The sequence below is a fragment of the Vipera ursinii genome (assembly GCF_947247035.1).
Source record: "Vipera ursinii genome assembly, chromosome: 4".
In the NCBI taxonomy this organism is placed as follows: domain Eukaryota; kingdom Metazoa; phylum Chordata; class Lepidosauria; order Squamata; family Viperidae; genus Vipera; species Vipera ursinii.
In genome coordinates, this window is record NC_139514.1 from 50,149,166 (window position 1) to 50,170,780 (window position 21,615).

At 34.9% G+C, this 21,615-nt stretch overlaps 1 protein-coding gene across 2 annotated transcripts in view; it reads right to left on the minus strand.

Moving 5' to 3' along the window:
* TIAM1 (TIAM Rac1 associated GEF 1) overlaps window positions 1-21,615 on the minus strand; it is a gene marked incomplete at its 5' end in the record, with an annotated part of 87,774 nt that overhangs the window by 25,273 nt on the left and 40,886 nt on the right. For both annotated transcript variants that reach the window (XM_083361810.1, XM_083361809.1), the window contains 8 exons: window positions 1,805-2,029; window positions 3,136-3,222; window positions 6,421-6,499; window positions 8,012-8,116; window positions 14,141-14,311; window positions 18,165-18,239; window positions 19,355-19,501; window positions 20,174-20,359. In XM_083361810.1, the coding sequence (XP_083217936.1) occupies window positions 1,805-2,029; window positions 3,136-3,222; window positions 6,421-6,499; window positions 8,012-8,116; window positions 14,141-14,311; window positions 18,165-18,239; window positions 19,355-19,501; window positions 20,174-20,359 (1,075 nt within the window). The remainder of the gene's footprint in view (window positions 1-1,804; window positions 2,030-3,135; window positions 3,223-6,420; window positions 6,500-8,011; window positions 8,117-14,140; window positions 14,312-18,164; window positions 18,240-19,354; window positions 19,502-20,173; window positions 20,360-21,615) is intronic.

The window sequence follows — 21,615 nt, forward strand, 5'->3', positions numbered from 1 at the left end:
TCTTTAAAGTAAGTGTGCTTATTATGTTATGTATGTGTATATGTAGATATAAATACATTAAAAAGTACATTAAAAACACTGCCATATCTAAACTAAATTTCAGGTAGCCCAAATAAGGCAGTGAGATAGTCCAATTCAAAATGAGTTTAACTTTCCAAGTCTTGAAGACTTGCAGTCAGGTTATTTGAATGAGTTCCTTTTCCCCAAGGAAATTTCTCTGAAGATTTCTCCAATTTATCTTATCAGAAAAAGCAAGGCAAATGGCTTCAATAGAAAAGTCCTTTCAGTGTGGAAGAATCTCTAAAAAAACATGTACACTACTAGAATTTATTAATTTTCCCACATCAAAAATACAGTAAAGGAAGATGAATAGCACAAGAACAAGTGATAGAAAAAGTCTGGCTTCCCAAAACGCATACCCATGACGGTGTGTGTTCTGAGGTCATAGGACCGGCAGTACTTTTGGTCTCTACAAGGAGTATATTTGACTGTTGTCTGGCTTCACCAAAGGCATGACTAGTGAATTCTGCTGCTAAGATAATACATGCTGTTCACATTTAAACATTGGTTTTATCCATGCACTTGCAATGTCCTCTTAGTGTGTTATATAACACAGGTACACTCAGAATTTATGTTGCCAAACTGTTCTGAGCCCAAGTTGCTTTATTGCTATGCAACAAACGTATGCAACTTGCTGTCATTCAAACGTGAGGGGCCCTTTGTAGCTTTAAATGTTTTTGGCCCTCAATAAAAAGTTCTATGCAGTGTATATTCTGTGAATACAAAGGGACTTGCTTCCCAAGTTGTATAAAAGGTCTATTTTGAAGGTCTATTTTCACTGCATTGTTAATAACCTTTTAGCTTTCTTTTGTTATTGTCAAGTATACTTAATGTAACAAATAATGCCTACAGTGAATGAATTTCCATATAGGTCGGTACTGACATCTTGTGGCCAAATATATTTTGATGTATGTTTTTGTTGGTATATATGAGACAGAGACCAAGCAGTGGTATCCTAAAATTCTATATTTTTATCAAGTTTCTTTAGATATAGATATAGAACAAAAATAACTGTGTAAAAGATAAAATGTCCTCAAGTCAAGATTGATTCCTAGTGACTTCCATATCCACGTTGAATTGCCTTTGCTGTCTTCTGTGTCCCAAGTACAAAATAGATGAGACCTTCTTAGTTTTTCAAGGCTGCTAGGTGCTGCCACCTAGCTGGGAGATAGATATATTGTTATCCACCTGTATTTTTATTATTTTATAAATATGGCCACTTCCGTTTTCAAAACCACAAGCCTTTTCTTTTCATACTTCTTTTACAGACATACTCTACATTTTTACACTCAGATTTATACGTTGTATAATTAAATTATTTTTAATTATGCAGAAAAATTCCCCACTCTTCACCATCCAATTGTGAATATCAATACACGTGAAGGATGAATCTCTTCAGAGAAAAGAATTTAAAAATTTGAATCTGTTCTTAACATTCTGTAGTCCAGCATATAAACAGAAAGTCCCTGTTCTTTTTAATCCAGCACTACGATTGATTATACTGAAACAACTAATATCATATATGACAAATCACTGTAGTTACTTCCAACTGTAGATCCCTTATTTTGAACTACTAAATAATGCTGATATCTAGCACTTTTACATGGTGAAACAACAAGCATAACCTGGAATTTGCTTACACAAAGGTCTAGAGTACTTTTTACTCTTAAGTGGTTACATACGGCATGCTTCAGTAGAGAAAAATCCTAATGTAAGCTAATCTCATGGCAATAAACATGGGTACCTTGGGCACTGCATACAGATTTCAATGGACTGTCAGTCAAGTCAAAAGAACCATCTGCCCGCCGAGGTGGTAAGTGCATTCGATGCTGCCCTGCCTCTCTCTCAGGATAAGTCTGTACAATAAGGCACAGAGAAGGCCGAACAAGAACATCTCTTAGCATGGCTGAGTTCAGGTCTTCAGCAGCCTTCTTATTAATTTCAACTATTTCATCACCTGCTTTCAGACCTGAAAAGGAAAAGGGACATATTAAAGCTCAACAAGGGTTGCTCTGTACCTAAATGTTAGGATTTTTATTTTCCTTAAGTCATAGACACCAAAGAACAAATCCTTTCATTTCCTGTACATTCTGTATTTTGAGATAAAAAGCATTTTACTGATCATTAATGAAACAGTTCCAGACAACATTCACAGATGCATTCTACTGTACTAATCTAGTCCAACAGTACCTGAATCGCAATAAACCTTGGCATATATGACAGCCAAATACTAAGCACAGTTTGCAAAGAAGTCACTGCAGCTATTCTATTCCTATACAAATACTTTGAAATTATAGAAGCACAGTGTCTCTGTGATTTAATGATGCTAGAGATGGTCTTTGCTACGGAGATTCGAGTTCTAGCACTGAGTGGTGGGGTGAACTCCCATCACTTGCCTCAGCTTCTGCCCACCTAGCAGTTCAAAAGCATGTTATACGAGAGTAGATAAATAAGTACCATTTGCAAGGTGACTTTTGTGAATAAGTATTCAATATTTTCCACATATAGGGATATAGGGTGAATAAATGAGGGGAGAGTATATAGTTTGGTCTCATTCTTTTTGGAATCAGTCTATTTCACAGATTTATTCATGTTGTTGTTGTTGTTGTTGTTAAAATTTAATGGAGCTTCCCACTCACATACACAATTGTTCAGTACTCTAGGAATGTTAAATTGCATAAGTCTGGATAGAGAATTTGTAAGATTATATATATTGTAATGTTTGACCAGAAACTCAGCAACTTCATGTACATAACTCAGAATTCAATGAACCATAGCTTTGTTACCTGTTAAATTAGGAAAGATGTTTAAAGGTACAATAAATTTAAGATCATGAATTTTCAATGGAAAAAAAGTATACACTAACCTGTTATTATATATAAAATAACTAAAATATGATGAATACATATATAATTTTAAAAGAATCGCTATTTCTTATAGAGATTCACAAATTATTTTTACACAGTAAAAATGGTATAAGGTATATGGTATATTCTTGAATACCAGAGGAGGGAAATCCTTGAATGCTGAAGATATTTTAGAGAAGAATGTATGACACAGGTTCTAGTATCATACCTTTTTTAAAAGCCAGACCTGTTTCTTTGACACTATTGACATGGAGACGACGAATCCCTTCTTCTTCTATAGAGGATAGAGAAAAACCTGTTAAAATATAAAAAAATAAGAATATTTGTTAATATTTTAAGCAACACATTTAAAATGAAGCATTTGATTCTCTGCAAGCAAACTATTTTTATTTGCTGATTCCCACACAAAAATGAAAAATCTTATTCAAGTAATAACAGAATAACACAATAAATAATATGAGTTATACAACCATTTCTTCAGATTATAACACTTCTCCCAGCAGTAATGTTTTTTTTTGCTTAAATGTTATGATTCTCTTCTTCAGACTTTGCATACATACAAAACACATATATGTTGGGAACATTGGGTATGTTAAATAGCATGTACACTCACTTGCAGTCATATGCGTATACATTATATAATAAATGCTGTAAAATAAGACTCAGATGTTGTATTTTTTTAATTAATGACACAAAACTTTCAAGTTTATGTAGAATCTTGGAAACAATAGCGTGCAAATTGGTTGACTTTGGTTTTAAAAGTTCACTATTAAAATCTGGCAGTCATCAGGAAAATCAACAGTATGTATGAGATAAAAACAGCTTTGCTATATTGGATGCTAGTTTGGAGATTTGGGTATAAAAATATTTATAGTATAAAAATGGAGAAACAGATATTAAAGTGGATCACTCATGGGATTATCGGTCTCAGGATTCATAGCAGAGGCTGTGATGCGATATCTAGAAGCTATACATACAATTCAAAGTATGGGTCCATTATGTAGATGACACCTTCATCCAGTGGTGGGATTCAAATATGTGAACAACCAGTTCTCTGTGTGGATGCTGCTTCTGGAAGTCCATTCTGGGCTTGGGCAACAAAAAATTAGCTACCGGTTCTGCCGAAGTGGTACAAACCGGCTGAATCCCACCACTGCCTTCATGGTAATAAAAAACGAACAATTACAACAGGTACATGAGACAGTGAACAAAATCTGCCAAGGAATAACATTGACAAGAAAAGATGAAAAAGAGCATATTACTCTTCCTGGATATCCTCACCAGAACAGAAAATGACGGCAAATTAGAAACCCACGTCTATCAGAAAATAACACAAAGCAACCTAGTGCTCAGCCACCAAAGCAACAACCCAACTTCTCATAAAAGAAGCTATGAAAGAACATTATTCAGATGAGTCCAAACACACTGCAGCAACCCAGTATGCCAGAAACAAAAAACAGACCTATAAAACATATACCAACAAAATAGATAACACAACTTTATCAAAAAGTGCATAGCCACATAATCTGCTTTAACACAACTAATACAACCTATGAAAAGGATTACACACCCATAAATCAAAAGGATTTCAGAAATAACCAAGAGACTACAACTACACAGTATCACTGTAGCACACAGCCAACTAAATTCCTCTAAAACATCTTAAGCAAACCAAAAATCCCAAGGAAAAAAAATCAAGAATCATTTTCAGTTTACAATGCAAGGACACTGTCACTGAAGACAAAGGAAGGAATTGGCCAGATGTATTATCTATATTATTCTACAGTAATATAACCTGAATTAGGCCTACCATTGACCATCTGCTGGTTTATAAAAGTGTGCAGGAAACTTAATTGACTTTATTAAAGATATCATTGATAGCATCATTACTTTCAAAGCTACAGTAGTGATTCATTTGCAGGATGCAGCTTTCCCTGGACTGTTAAATAAGATTATTCTTTCAGACAGACTATAAAGAGGGTGAAGAGTTGCAAACAAAATTTCATTTTTTAAAATTAAGGACGTACTATGAAAGTAAATTCTCTGAACATTGTTGTAAGGTCTGGAGTCAGCTATGTGTGAGCTGGGCAGCTATATAAATTTGTTTAATAAATAAATGAATAAAATAATCTAAATTATGCCTAAATATGCACCAAGCCATGACAAAATAGAGGAAAAAATGTTTTGGAGCTGACTTAGTGTAAAAACAAGTGGGATTCCTCAGAACACCATGATGTTGATAAAGAAATACAGCTAGAGGTCAATAACCCTAACTCTTTGCCAGCTGCAAAGAATATCATCTTGAAAGAATAAATGGTTAATGGTCCAAAAGAAAGCTTTAATAGATTGGTATCTTTTTCTTAAGGAACTTCCAAAGAAAGGTCAACTAGTGAAAAAAATGTTCTTCTTAGCATTTGAAATGCTACTTAGAGCTGCCACATGACATTTAAGAATGGAGAATACCCTGCTATATGATTGTACTTGTGCAAAGTTTATGGAATAATAGTTGACATAATTGTAGTGATGAAGCTGCACAGGAAGCAAAGGCAATTTTTGGCTGCATCAAGTGACATCAAGTATTAAATCATAAAAAGTAGTTATTCCATTTCACTCTGTTTTGATCAGCTACCATCTTAAGTGCTACAATTTGGGACAGATTCAGAACAACTAATACAGGCTCAGAGAACAACAAGGATGACGGGACTAGATATGAGGTCTCATAGAGAGAGACTGAAGGAGTTAAGTAAGTTTAACTTTGAGAAATGCTAGGTAAGATGGACTATAACACTTTTCTAATACTTGAAAATATATCACACCAAAAAAAATCAAGACCTTCACACACTCGAGTGCACAACAGGAATAGTAAATTTAAGTTAGCCAGACTGAAAAAAATATGTATGAAAAGGTTTCTTGAAAAGTGTTAAAAACTCCTGAAAGTTTGACAGTAAAATCAATTATAGAGAGAGATTGTGAATTAACCTTCACTAACTGGCTGAATAGCAATCTTTTGGGAATGCTTTAATTTGGAAGACCATAGGGAATGAACTCAGTGGCCTTTTATGATTTCATGAAATTGTTACATTTTCTGAAAGTTTCAACATTGAAGATTAATGTTTTTATACTTAGCAGTGCACAGTTTTATCCCCTACCTTCAGTATGAAAAGTTACTTTCTTTCTCCCCTGAAAAGTGGATTATTTTTCAGCAGCGCCTCTTTCTGTATTTTATAAATGGAAAGATGGCCAGTATAATCACAGTTAGCCACCTAAAATGATCATCCTCAGATCTGGCTACAGACTAGATTCAATAAGGCTTTTAAAGATTTCAGCTTCATAATTCACAACCCCCATTACCTGTTCAGAATGCCATGGCTTGCAGTCAACACTTCTAGAAACTACTAGATAGAAGAAAGTTGCTGTTGTGAATATTAAAGTATTTTATGATACATGTGTAAGGGAAAACCTGATATACAAATGTATACAAATATAAACTCACCATAGTTATCCAATGTGTCAGATTTTTCAAGCTGAATTTTCTGTGTAATTTTCTCACAGATTTCAATTTCTTTATATAACTGAAAAGCCAACACATTTTTAGAAAGAGTTAGTTACAGAGAATTATACTACTCCTTGCCATTTTTCATGCATCATCCTTTTTGAATGTAGAAAAAACACAGAGATGAGAAGAAAAAAAATCACAGTATGGTAAAGTTCTAATTGGGTTATGTGGACCTCAGCTCCTGATAACTACCATGTAATTTTCAGCTAATAAACTGAATTTGCACAATATTCCTTCTTTATCACATAATCTCAATCATTTCCTCTATGGATCAGTGTGTGTGTGTGTACACACACTGAGAGATAGATAGATAGATAGATAGATAGATAGATGATAGATAGATAGATAGATAGATAGATAGATAGATAGATAGATAGATGATAGATAGATAGATAGATAGATAGATAGATAGATAGATGATAGAGAGATAGATAGAGAGATAGAGATAGAGATAGAGATAGAGATAGATACATACTGCTCAAAAAAATAAAGGGAACACAAGATAAGACATCCTACTATTAAATACAGTACATTGTGTTGTTTAAGTGTTCCCTTTATTTTTTTGAGATATATGTGTGTGTATGTAACAAAGAATTAAAGGGAGAATTAAAGCAATCCAAAAAAATTACACAAATATGAGCTGTCACTGCTGTGACTACTGCCTGTTGATTGCCTTGGGTTAGGCTGAAACAGGAAATAAGATTTGTCCCATGTTTGGGGCCTAGCAAGGTAATCTAAATACTTAACAAACATTTAACACACACACACACACACACACACACACACACACACACACACACGTATATGTATATTTATATGTATATGTATATGTATATATGTATATATATCCCAGTCACATTACTTCAGAGCGCTGTAAGATTATAAAATGTAAATCTAACAATATTTTGAAGCATATCCTCCTACTTTAATTTATGCTCCCTAATGCAAGATATATTTTTTCTTCATCTTTAATGTCTACTTTCACTTCTTTCTTCCATCAATATCTATTTATTTTCCTCCTTTTCATATAGCCCATTTTTCTTCCCTCTCTCAATATAAGAAATTAGTGAATAAGAGTGACAGTAATGTCAGCATGTCCTGAAGTAGCTTATTTCTTAAATTTAATGTCATGTATTAAAACTACAATTCTCCAAACAGAGGGGTTGCCTTAGCTGGGAATTCTGGGTATTATAGCCGAAATACATCTGAAGGGCTTAGATTTGCTTATTATTATAAGCAAGGGGACTTGAATTCAAATCCCATGCTCTCTAGTGATATTAGCTCAGCTAATATTTATCTACTAGAGCAGAGCAGCCTATCTACTTCTGTGAACTCTCTGAAAGATGGAACAATATACTAAAACTAAGGATGCTCCTTTGTTCTACTATACACAAGCTCAATTTATCTTGCTCTATATTTAGAGTTCTTAATATCAAAAGGACACAAGATACGGTGATAGTAATCTCTTTTTTTCCTAAGTTCTATTTGAAACAATATATATAGGACATCTATATAAGTTCCACATTACCAATTCATAAATATCTTCTTCTGCCTTTGGTATGTACCATTCCATTTGTTTTCCTATTAGGAACTTGAGACGCAGATAGTGAGCTGAGTAATCCAACTGATGTGCCTGAAAGAAAAAAGAAAATAAATGTCCATATCAATAAATATTTTCTTTTAGTGCAGTGCATCTTTTAATGGAGGGAAAACTCTGCTCTAGTTAAAAGGAAAAGTTTACAATTATTGTCTAAACAACTCAAGAAAAATACTTTATTGATGCTCAAAAGAGAACTGGTCACATTTGACTCCCTAATTTGAAAAGGCAACAACATTATTCTGAACAGAAACATCACCATCTGGGTGGAAATACATGTACTAAACTTAATACTAAAATTAACCAGTTTCTTTCTCTTATTTCCCAATAAAAACCTCATGTTACATATAATACAACCTAGTTTGCTACTAAATGTATCCATTGTCTCTAAATAGGTCATTAAATATATTATAATTCTGAGTGTAAAGGGGAACATTAGTAACATAAATTCCATTTATTATGAAAACATTGTTCTGAAACAAACCATACTTGATGAATTCCCAAAATCTTTTCTCATCTAAAATAATTTATATAAATAAAAATTAATTAGTTATAATTAGCCATAAGTTATGGTATTTCCAAGTTAATTGCCCATTACTGATTAAAGTAGACTAAAAATAGAGTTGATCAATGATGACCAAAGGTACCATTCCAAAGTTATTTCTTAATGGGCTGAAAAAATTACAAAACCAAATCAAACAAGTGTATTTTCTTCTCATTGAAAACATTATAAGCCTAAATCTGCTATAATGTTCATTTAACCAATTATAGCAGCCAATGTCCTTATTATTGTACCGCTAACTTGCATATTTCTCTTTCCTATTCTTGAATGCCCTCAAACATTCTTTCCTTCAAATGAAAAAATATGAATCCTTTCTTTAAAGAATTGCCCACTGTGATTCAGCTATAATAATGCAATAGGAGGTTCTGTGCTGAAAAAAAAGCCACTTATTTTTCTTCTGGAATTAAAGGCCCAAGAAACATAACCAAGGGTAGCACTGCCATATTCTTGCTGAGATCAAAAGCCACATAACAGGAGCTGTAAGGCTGCATTTACAATATCTTGGCATTAAAAGGATGTTTGATAACTTACACACACACATTTTTCATTTTCTTGATTGGGCACAAAGAAAACGACAGTGTCTTGGATAAAAAAATCTGGGCAAATTAGGACTGCTATTTACCCACACTCCTAAAGACACAATAGTTATTCACATTAGGTAGGCCTGCACAAATTCTATTCTGATTCACACAAATCAACAGCAAACAACAACAGAAGTCTTATAGCATTTTTCTAACAGGTTTTAGTAAAAGGTTGCAAGTCATGAAAACGTATGCTTTTAGTATTTTGTTAGAGAAGGTGTAGTGGACTCCTATTTCTATACTACCATAGGTTAACACAGCACTTCTCCTACAACATTTTCTAATTAATAGTATCTTATGACATGAGTTCCAGTGTGACTTATTACATTTATACCAGGGGTAGGCAACCTCGGCTCTTTTATGACTCATGGACTTTGACTCCCAGAATTCCTGAGTCAGCTGACTCAGGAATTCTGGGAGCTGAAATCCATGAGTCATAAAAGAGCCGAGGTTGCCTACCCCTGATTTATACCAAACAGAAGATATTGTCTTGCCCAGAAGTACTCTTGATTACAATTTTCATTTGTAATCAATTCAGAGAATTCTAGGCTATATTCCATTATGATTGCAAGCACAACTGGAAGCCTATGTATCTTCTGGAATGCAGCACCCAAGACAGATGAAGATTTCTTCCTCTAAGTATAAAAAAAAAATCATATTTCCTCTATGTACTGAGCCTGAAATTTGCTCTCTGCTTTGTAAACCTCTACAGTAGACCGAAGAAAGAAAGCCATCTCATTGTGTGCAAGCAACAGTTCATACATGCAATATCAGGTGTTATCTTCTGCTTTATTGTTCTTAATGTCCATCCCTTCCAAAATAAATCCAGATAAATTCAAGCTACCAATAAGAAAGCAGATTAGATACAACATGTAATTGATGAAGACAATGTTTGAGAAACCTGAATATTTCTCAAACACATTAAAACAGAACTTCAGAGGCTAGGACAAGAACAAAGAAATAAAACCACATAAATGGAATTGATGACCTCCCAATAGCCTTTTGGGAGTTACTGATCCATGGGAAGCTTGTGTACATTCTGCACCTCATTCAACTTCTAAATGCAGAAGCCAAAAAGACATGGCAGGAAAATTCAATCTAAAGTGGACAGACTAATTAATGTCTTGGGAACATCATACTAAATACTGATATCTATCATATGCTGATTAAAGGCAGTTTTTGGACACCTTCTTATTGGAGGGTGGGGAATTTATAGTTCACTTTGTATGAGGGAGACATATGGGAAGAAAGTTAAGGTATTTCTTTTCCCTAGCACTTTAAACTTTAGGACTGATATTGTTAACATGGAATAGTCTCTTTTTTTGGTCTTGAAGCAGTAGACTTGTTATTAGTGGTTACAGGATTAAACTGCTTTCCAATGACTGAATTCACACATTCATTAAGCTAAGCTCATGCTTTGTTTAAACTTCGTCTATAGAATACCACAATCAGCTGGGTTCTCACAAGACAATAACATAGCATGATACAAAAACCAGATCAGAGTGACAGATCTGTTAAACTCTGCATTCTCTGGATTGAATAGTGGTAGGTTCAATTTTAGACAGTAATCTTATCCACACCTGCTTGGAAATGAGAGGGGTGGAATCCACTTCTTTTTATATAAAACTACATGGTGTTAAATTGAGTATTGGGTCTCCTTTTGTACGTGAATGGATAGTACATACCATCAAAATCAAAGCATATTTACTGCTAGCAGTAATTACAGTCCTGAACATTTAGCAAAGGTTAGAATTTTCATCTTTAGTTCCCATGATCCAGGTAAAAATTACAATATGGGAGTCTTTACAACATCTAGAGCATGAAGAAGCTATATGAACTGTAGAGCGTGAAATGTTTACTATACCAGAACTCGACTGATTCTCAGATGGCAGATGGCAAACTGATGTGAAATGATGTGGTTCAGAGAATTAAAGGAAAAAGAATGAGCTGAATGCAAGAGACAGAAGAGAAAGATTCATTAGTAGATGTTACAGGGAAGACAGAACCATCAGCATTTTCATGCATAGATAATTCAGAAAGAAAGAGACAGATACATAGTGTGAATCACAAACCAGTTTAGCCAGTGAATTCATTTAAAACAATTTAACACTGGTCTCATATAAAGTATGTGCTTACATTTTACATACTGTGAACTAAAGAAGGGGGGGGGAACTTCTCATGTTCTATGTTTGCTATGTATGCAAGTTACTACCTGTACAAAATTACTATTTATATAAAAGTTCTAAAAATAAAATTATTTCTAAGATCACTGTTAAATGTTTTCTATTGTGTACATTTTTTAAAAAAATATCATTTGATTTTTATAAATAAGTGTTAATGAAATATTTTTCTTCAAGAATATCCATTTATAGAAATCTATTTACTAAATGATATATGATTTAACTAAATTAGACCTTTTGCACACAGTATATGCAAATCTGCCTTAAGATATAATTTGAATACAGAAAATACAGAATATCATGTACATTGTACAATACTTTATGTTATTGGGGATGAACACCATGGATAACAGTGATGATTTTCTAAATTATAACTGTACATCCATTCCTCCTATACTTTTTGAATTACAATGCACATCATTTTCTAATTATTCTTTTCTCAAGTGTAAAAATTTAATTTGGAGAAAAATTATTAGTTCAATTTGTTGCAATACAGCAAATAGTCTTTACATTACATTAATCTTGAATTCTACTAGTAGAAATAACCTAGGGGTAAAGCTTGAGAATAAATTGTTAATGTGAAGGAACAGTATTGAAAAAGTTCAACAATTAAAAACCTGCCCATCAAGATTTATTTCCACATCTGTATACATCAGATCCCGCCTGAGAATCCAGAACAATTTTGGACATATAGATTCATGGGTTAATCAAAAACAGTATGCATAGTATATTGAATATACATATACATATCATACCGAATATTTGTTCTGTCAATACCATCTTGGAACAAGAGGTGAGTTGAAAGATACTTGCTGCTTAGAGAAACTGACATTTCACAGCCTGATGAAAAGAATGTTGACATATATGCACAGGTATACTTCACACAGTGAACATATTGACAGAAAATGATAGCCTGAAATTATTATTGACTTATATAGCTATAAACTATCTGAGGGCATGTTTGACTTTTTCCAACAGCAGAACTTGCTACAAAGAGCTTATGTTGTTTCCAAACTGCTATATCTAAACAGAGACTTCTGATTGCTGTTCGTATATAAAGCCAGGGACTGAACTAAGTTTCTGAATCTTGGTTTGTTTTGTATGAACAGAGCCACGTCATTTTCAAATATAACATTATTTAGTATCTACATGAATGAGTAATTCCTGCAGTCTCCACTGTTGTCATTAAGCGAGGATTGTGGATCATTGAACAAGCACCTTCTTGGAACTTCCGCAAAGTCAGTCGGAAAGCTGACAGGAAGTTGCAAGTCCGCTGCTGCCGGGCAGAAGAAGGAGTGAGAGGGTGCACAACTGGTGGGAAAGGTGTGACAGGGGCATGGCGTGAGGAGGGCAGGGCTTCAGGTGCTAATGGCGTGAGGAGGGCAGGCCTCCTCAGGGTGTCTCCGATCAAAGAATGTCGATTGGTGGCCCCTAGGGGGAGGGTGTTCTCTGTGGGCGCGCCAGACCTTTGGAACCGCTTGCCGGTCGAGCTCCGGATGGCCCGACCTTCGCTCCTTCCGGCGGGATCTAAAAACTTATTTATTTGAGCAATCCGGCCTGGTTTGATGGGTTGGGGGGTTGGGGTTTAACATGGTTTTTAATTACTGTATATACCGGGCATAATATTTAATTGTTTTTTAACTTTTGTATTTTGTTTTTAATATTTATTGCCCTGTACACCACCCTGGGTCCCTCGGGAGAAGGGCGGTATAAAAATTTAATAAATTAAATTAAATTAAATCAAATTAATGCCAGGTGTTGGGGAGGTTGCTGCAGGCAGGGGAGGTCCAGTACAAGCATAGTGAGGTTCAAGGAGGGTACATAAAAGTGCACAGGTAGCCGGGGAGGGTGCATGAGCAGAGGGGTTGAGGGAGGAGGCAGGGTTGGGGAAGATTTACCTGAGCAACTTGCAACTTTCCTTGCCATCTTCCCCATTGACTTTGATTTTGGGAAACTGGCAGGGAAGGTCACAAATGGGACACGTGACAGCAGAATGATGCAAACATTGTGTGAGCCAGTTTTCAAGCACCTAGATCATGATCACATGACCATAAGGGTGCTGGGATAGCTAAAACTTTGAGAACTGGTCAAAGCTACCAGTTGTTCTTAACTTCAAACAGTTGCTGAATAAGAGGTTGTTGACCAAAGACTATCTGCAGGCAGACATAATTAATATGAATGTCTCACACAATTAATTCCCTGCATGCAAAGAGATAGATTACAGGAAGCTGTGAAATGCAAGTATATCAGAGCAACTATTTTCTCCAATATTTATTGCCTTTAGAAATGTTTTCCACTAAATCATCTAAATTCAGATTATACTGACATTGAATTTAATTGCATTAAATCTAGTTGAAAAGATAAGAGTATAATGAATTACAGCTGAAGCATTTCTCCTTTTCCCATCTTTCAGCAATATATTAGGAAGGAAAGCAGATTTCAGTGTGATTTTCAAGCTCAAAATCTTCAAGTGTACACTTTCCATGCATTTATTAAAATACAGATCATTCAGATATGGAAAATGCACTGCTTTTTTATCCAATGTATTTGCATATAAGCGAAAAATTCACAGAACTGCTGGCTTTAGTGGAAATGCTTTGAAATTGGAGCCATCTATCAATAATTTCTTATCATTTCAAATAATACCATTTGAATAACCAATTGGATACCAATTCTATAAAGTTCCCCACACACAAACACACAATTGTATTTATTTATGTATAGTTTATTACTTTACCTTGCAAATAATTTCCAGGACATCTCTTGCTGTGTCTCCTGGGTGGATCACAGTCAAAGCCGACTGGTTATTTGGCAGGCAATACCATGATGGTGTAAAATACTCATGAACCCAGATGTCAGAGTCAGGATTATGAGGATGGACAGTAGTGAGGGCTACTTCTTTTTCTCTCTGAAAAAAGGAATGAAAAAATTTCTGATTAAATGTAACTCAGCTTTTCCAATTAAGAACAAGCTTATTGAGGTAGAGTTATTTTCTATCAAATTAAATTATAAAATCTAATGTATTTTATTACACATGGGGAATTAGTCACCTGGTGCTGAAAAGAAAAACCTAAGGACTGTCAGCAAATCGTCCAGGTGTCAGTTTTGTTAGCAATTTCCCAACATTTGGGGAAAGGATCACTTTCTTTGATGGAACAATTCCATACATGCATTGGATTCCCAATGGGAAGCCTGTTTCTCCTGAATTTCTTGCATGTGTTGGAGTTGGGCCCCTGAAGTTAAAGCTAACATTTTCTTGTATTAATACGACAGAAATAAATCAAGGTGATAAATTCACTATGGAATTGGCTGATTTAGAATTACGAATGTCCTGTGGCAAACTATAGCATTCATTTCAAATGTTTGCTGCTTTTGTAAGTTTAAACTAGACCCTGAGGTTACCATTTCTATCAAGTGATAGATGTATGGAATTTCCATTAGTTTTAAATGGTATCACACTGTTAAATCCCATTTGCTCAATTAAAAATATGCCCACTGGCCCTAAGTAATAATGTTTCAAAATTCAGTTTCAGTTATGTACATACAATACAAAAAAGATAAAACAGAACTGTATTTACCAAAAATGAAGTCTCACTAAACTATACATACTAATCAACTATAGAGAAAAATTAATTAGCTGAGGTCTCTATGAAGGTTCTTCAATATGAAATGGAACTATTCCACTTATGTTTAGACTTTATGATTGCATATCATATTACCTGATATTTTCTGGAAAAAAGTGTTATATGTTCAACTATATTTAATGTTAGCATTGAAAAATTCAGTATTGTCCTATTTAAGAAAGGAAAAGTATATTACTGGTGCACAAACAGACATAAAACCACATGTAATGACACAGATAGAAAGTTAATAAATGTTCTGTTGTGTGCAGTAGGAAAAGTAAATGCAATGAGGCTCTTAACATGAAGGAACACAAGTGGAATTCAGAAGTGTCCAGGCAGCAAAGTAATATGTGAAAGAGAATTATATTTACTATTGATGAAAGTCTCTGCATTTGGCTTTGCATGCATATCATTAATAATATAGTTTATTAATAAGGAATAGAGCCCTAGTGACTGTAATATGGTATTTTTTTCTTCTGAATTCTCTAGAAAATATTACAAATAGGGCTTTTTTTCTCATAGAACACTCAGAACAACGTTCCGGCACCTTTTTTTTTTTTTTTTGCAAAAAAAAGCTCCCTCTATTGGGTTTAGGAGTAGGCAATCTTGGCTCTTTTTTATGACTCATGGACTTCCAGAAATCCTGAGCCAGCCACACTGAAGGGAAAAAGAGAGGTTTCCAAGCTGAGCCATGCTGGCTTAGGAATTCTAGGAGTTGAAGTCCTTGAGTCATAAAAGAGCCAAGGTTGCTTACCCTGCACTAGAGAAGGACATTAAAATTATTTACAAGGTTACTTCTTTAGGAACTAAACTTTTAGAATCTAAAACAACTAATTCAAAAAAGCCAACAGGAAAGAACCTCACATTTTTCATCTGCTTCTGTCTTTTGGAAGGTAAAATTAGATAACAAAATAATCTATTTCCTATGTTAACATCTCTCCAATGAAATCAATAAAGGTAACAGGAAAGAAATGAGAAACATTTTTCTCAATGTAATATGTCTAATTTAGTTGATGCTAGAAAAAATAGTATCTTTTGTAAACTCTTGAAAATATTTTGAATCTATAACCATCTATTACAACTAAACCACTTTAAATTAAACAATTCTTAAGAATGAAATATTTTTAATTTGGACTTTACTTTTACTGTTTGGACTGTTGTGTGTTTTGAAAAATAGATTATTTAGAATCTAGTTATGTTGCACTTCAGTCTTTAAATAATTAACCTAGTATATACATAACAATATATGATGTTTTCCATGGTGAGCTTAACATCAATAACAACATTTATTAAAATGGCTAAAATAATTTCTGGTGGTATTATCTGTACATTAAAATTTTGTTTAGTCACAATCTTTCACTTTTCACATTCTGGACAAGCAGTGGTCATGTATCCTAGCAAAAGATGTTACATAAGTGTAGTCAGTAGTATATGCCTTTTAAAAAATATCAAATATGCAAAGAAACAAAAAATAAGTCCAAAATATCTGTATCACATCCAGAAATGCCAACTTTGCAACCAATATTTCTCATCCATAACTATGGCACCCTAAGGATACCTGCATACATGCAAATGCTTCTCTGGGATCAGTAACGCAGCAGGGATTGCTTTTTCCTTCCAGTAACAGATTGCTGGGAAATACCAAACATGGCCTTGAGAATTCCAATGTTTGTTACAAATTTTTCTGGATGTGGTTGGAAAGAGGCTGTTTGGCACCGGAGACCACTGCCACAAGGAACACAGCTCTGGGTTGGGGTTCGGAGCAGCTCTGGGTGGGGGCTCAGGATGGGCCGCAGTGTGACAACTGCGGGGAAGGGAATCCCCATGGTGGCTGTGGGGAGGGCAATCCCCGTGGCATATGGCTCCGAGCTGCAGGGGCGGGGGTGCAAAGGACGGGTGGCAACGCCATAGCAAGACACCGGTGTCGCTCCCAGTGACAGCACCTCTGAGTTCCGGCACCTTTTTTTGTGTTTTTTTTTTTAGAAAAAAAGCACTGATTACAAAAATTGGTTCTTTCTAGTAGCTGTAAGGCTGAGGGGTTTTTTTTTTGTAAAGTAAAAATAGTGCAGTATAAAAGCTCTTCACAGTTTAGAAAAGGTCTTGAAAAGTACCAAAGCATGTTGGATAAATAATGATATATACCGTGATGAAGAAAAATATCTTAACAACAAAAGTCAGTTCAACAAAAAATAAAATCAGCCTTATAAAATGAAGGTATATATTTATCCAGAGAGGAGAAAGCTGATCAGCAGAATACTTTGTCTCAAAAACATATATTCACCGGAACACATGGAGAATGCGAGGTAAAATGAGAACATAAGCACATGAAAAAGTCTTGTCTGTTTTAGGTCAGTTTCCATAATATTCAGGCCATACTCGTGAAGGAAAAGTGGATTCGACTCTTTTGAATGCAAATACAATTGCCACTGTAACTGAGCTTAACAGTGGAGAGCTGTATTCTTGTTTAAGTGTACACCCATTCAGCTTCACTTCAGGGTCCTTTCTGAACATGTGAATGCAGGAGAGGTGTGGGAACAGGACTGCAAAACCAGTCCATTTTCTATCCACATATTCAATAAAAGTCAAAATGGGACATAAAGTTCCTCTATGCTAGTTAAATGCTTGTTAAATCTGAGCTGAGATCTGATCTAGCAGAGTAAATACCCAAGTCTTTATGTTCTTATATAATCTGAAGGGGAAATATTTAGTTTCATATCTCTTCATGTAAAAGGAGGTGTCACCATAGATTTGAAAGCAGAATTCAATTCAACTTCAGCTAATTTCAACCTAATATGCATGAAAACCTGTAGGCTTCTCAAAATAGCAAGTTCTTGGATAAATATTTTTCATGGGAAGAAGTTTCTATCAATGATAGTCATGCTGTCATTTTTAAAATAAACAAAATTCTGATTACTTCTGTGTTCACCAACTACTAATTTAAATGCCAGCGAATATTTAGAAACTTTCATATCACTAGCAAATAGACTTTGAACTGAGCTGTCATCATGTTTCGAGCTTTGCTTCTTCTTCCCCTTCGCTTCAGATCTTCATTTCATATCATTTCACTCGGCTTCACTGTACTGGGTCACAAGCTAATTGAACTTCTTTTATGTGAATTAATTATATTCTTTTTTTTACCTTATTTTCTTGCACCGTGTCATCAAATATTCCTTCTAAAGATTTCTTTACAGAATCAGTTCCTTCGCCAAAAACCTTCAAAAGACAAAGAAATTGTGCTATTTTAAATACAATAAGATGATGCAAATAATTGCTAAATCTGGGAACACTTCATGTTGATAGAAGAAACGAAGAAGGGCTCAGGAGGAAAATTTGCATATCAATTATATTTGGATAAAATTAGTTTCTAAGTACAAAAATAGCTAAATTATGCTCATTACCTGGTCTTTTCAAACAAAATCCAAATTGTACTCATTCTAAACTGCAACTATTTGGAAAAAACGAGTTATGAGCAAAAGAAAAACTTTTTTTCAAGCCAGAAGTGAGGATGCTAATAGGCAGAACTTATAAATTGCAGCCAAATATTCACTATAGTTTATAAAGTAGTGTCTCTAAGCTAATCCCAGTCCCAAAGAGACTCTGTATGGACAACATGTTAAATCATTCATTAATACTTGCAACACATTATTCTTCTGTTGTGTTAAAATGCAGGAACTGTAAATTGATGAAATTATATTAGAGCCAAGTCATACATAATTTTATTAATCTCACCCAGGCTGTTCAGCACACAGAATGTGAATTCTGAAAAAGTATCTACAAGATGACATGTCCTTTCTTAGAAAAGCTAAGATATAGACTTGCTAGCAGTTCAAAGGCCCAGATTTCAACTTGCCTCCCTTTGCAAATTTAGATTTTATGGATAAAAGATGGATAAGAAAATCTTGTCATATTTTGTTGACATGTGTTTATTATAAAGTTAAGCAAGTTGGATACACTGCTAAGAACATAGCTTATTTTTAATAAACCTCAGACACTTGATTAACAATTAATCATACTTTTTCCTGCAGGAAAGATTACAAAATTACATGACCCAGGAATGGGAAATAGCTTGCATCAAGTAGATCACAGACAACAAATTTTCATCTGTTACATTTAATAAATCTTGGTGATGCAGAAAGCAGACATATATTCCAAGTTTTAAAAATTGTGGAGAAGATTGAAAGACAGAATACATACAATAATGGATTATGTTACTTTTGTTTAATATTATAGTTCATATCTGCCCTACATCCCGACAGAAAAGAAAAGAATGTAATAATAAAAAGACCATCTTCAAAGCCTCCAATTAATTATTAAGCCATGTGGGCTACCTGATTAATGCTTGGTCTCCCTTGCTTTTTCTTTGAAGCAGTGTCCAAGCCCCAAAGAGAAGAAAATCGACTTCTTCGTTTGCTTGCTGATCTTGACATTACCTGTGTTCGTCTTCTGACACCAGATTCACCTGTGCGAGCTGCCACCTATCAGCCATCAAAAAAAAATCCCTTAATTAAGAGATTCACAATAATGCCAAGAAATACACATCTACACATATGTATTACACAAACGATTATTTAGGACGAGATAGATGTGCTCAATCCATACTTGGGTTTCACATACATTGCACCTGTCCAGAAAACAATTGCACATGTGCCATAATAGCAGTGCATCGGTTTAAAATAAAAAGTTACATTTTTCAAAGATCCAAATCAGAGACAACAGAAGGCCTCTTAGTTCAACAGGTCAATTAAAACTGTTTATATGTGAGTTTTACTGACTCTGCCACTCATACTGTTGATCTTAATGGTTCTTTCCTTTTCTGCAATAGACATTTTTTTTCTTTGATTAAACTTCCAGAAACAGGAGCAGAATGTTTTTTTTTACTGTTTTCCCTTTCCTCCCCATTTCTCCAACTTCTCTTCATGCAGCCTTGGAATTATAAATTTATAATACAGAAGAAAAACACCTATTAAGGTAAATCTATGTTAGTCAGGAGTTTGGAAGAGAAAGAGAAACATTTGTCACAAAGAATACATTTGGCTTTTTATGGCTAGGGGAGCAGAAACCAGATGTTGCATAGCAACAGCATTCACTCTGCACTCTGCACCAGGTAATACGTAGTTTAACAAAAATAACCTTCAGGTTAAACTCACCAGTGCATGAAAAGAGGACACTGAAAAGATTCCAAGACGACCCATTGCATCTTTAGTTGGGCGACTTGCAAATGCAAGTAATGTTTTTGGATTTGGCAGTTCTCCTCCCTGAAGACTAGCTAAATAACAACGATATCGAAAGAGGTCCATCTGGAACTGTTCTAAGTTTTGTTCCCAAACAAAGATCTACAAGAAGACAAAATAAATTAAGGAGAAAAAGTATACCTTATTATCAGGGGTCTTCAAACTTGGCCTTTTTATGACTTGTGGACTTCAACTCCTAGAATTACTCAGCCAGCATGCCTGGCTGAGGAATTCTGGGAGTTGAAGTCCAAAAGTCATAAAAGGGCCAAGTCTGAAGAACCCTGTCTTATATCATACAAACAGATCACATTTTCCATGAAGAAGGAAGAATCTGATGTTCTAAATGAGAACAACGTAAATATACTTATTTTGAAAAAGCAAGTGACAGAGATCCTGAAACAGCTGTTACTTGGATGTTAATAAGATTACAATTTTAAAAAGCAGAAGTGTCTTGTCATGCTTTCCATAGATGTCCAGTTTCAATTTCTTCTTTATTGTGGCTAGATTCTTCACTCAAAGATCCAAAATCACTTAGAAACAGTTGTCATGCAACATCATAGGGATAGGAAGACAGCACTTCAATAGAAAAACTCTCTAGACAAGGGATAGGCAACCTTGGCTCTTTTATGACTCGTGGACTGGCTCAGGAATTCTGGGAGTTGAAGTCCACGAGTCATAAAAGAGCCAAGGTTGCCTACCCCTGCTCTAGACCTTAGGTGTCAAACTCGCCACGTCACATGATGTGTCGTGATGTATCACAATGTTTTTTACATTGCTGGAGCTGGGGTGGGGGCCGTCTCCATATGATGCAACCAGCCCGCGGGCCGGCAGTTTGACACCCCTGCTCTAGACTGTTGACACCATCAGTTTAAAGCCAATGTTTATTTATATAAAATAAATAAAATACTCTGGGGAGTAATAAATTTCACCAGCTGTATCATCATTTGTGTTCTTCACCTTGCTAATGGAAAATATTTCCAATAGCCTGGAAATTCCCATAATGTAGGTGGTCCTCATTTAATAACCAGTCATTCAACAACCATTCAAACTTACGATGGCGCTGAACAAATAGAACTTGCAATTGGCCCTCATATAACAGCAGAGTCATGCAGTCCCCTGCCAGCTTCTGTCAGTGGGAAAGCTGCCAAAAAGTTGCAAATCATGGTCATGTGAAGTCCTCCTCTAATGACCTCAAATTTAACAACAGCAACCAGAACTACCATCACTAAGCAGCACTCATGTGATTTTTTAAACTTATGCTCTTATCATTTAATGATGGTGTTTCTGATTCTGATAAGTGCTAAATGAGGACTATCTCTGTATGATACAGTTTTCTTCTGGATAATCTATACACATTT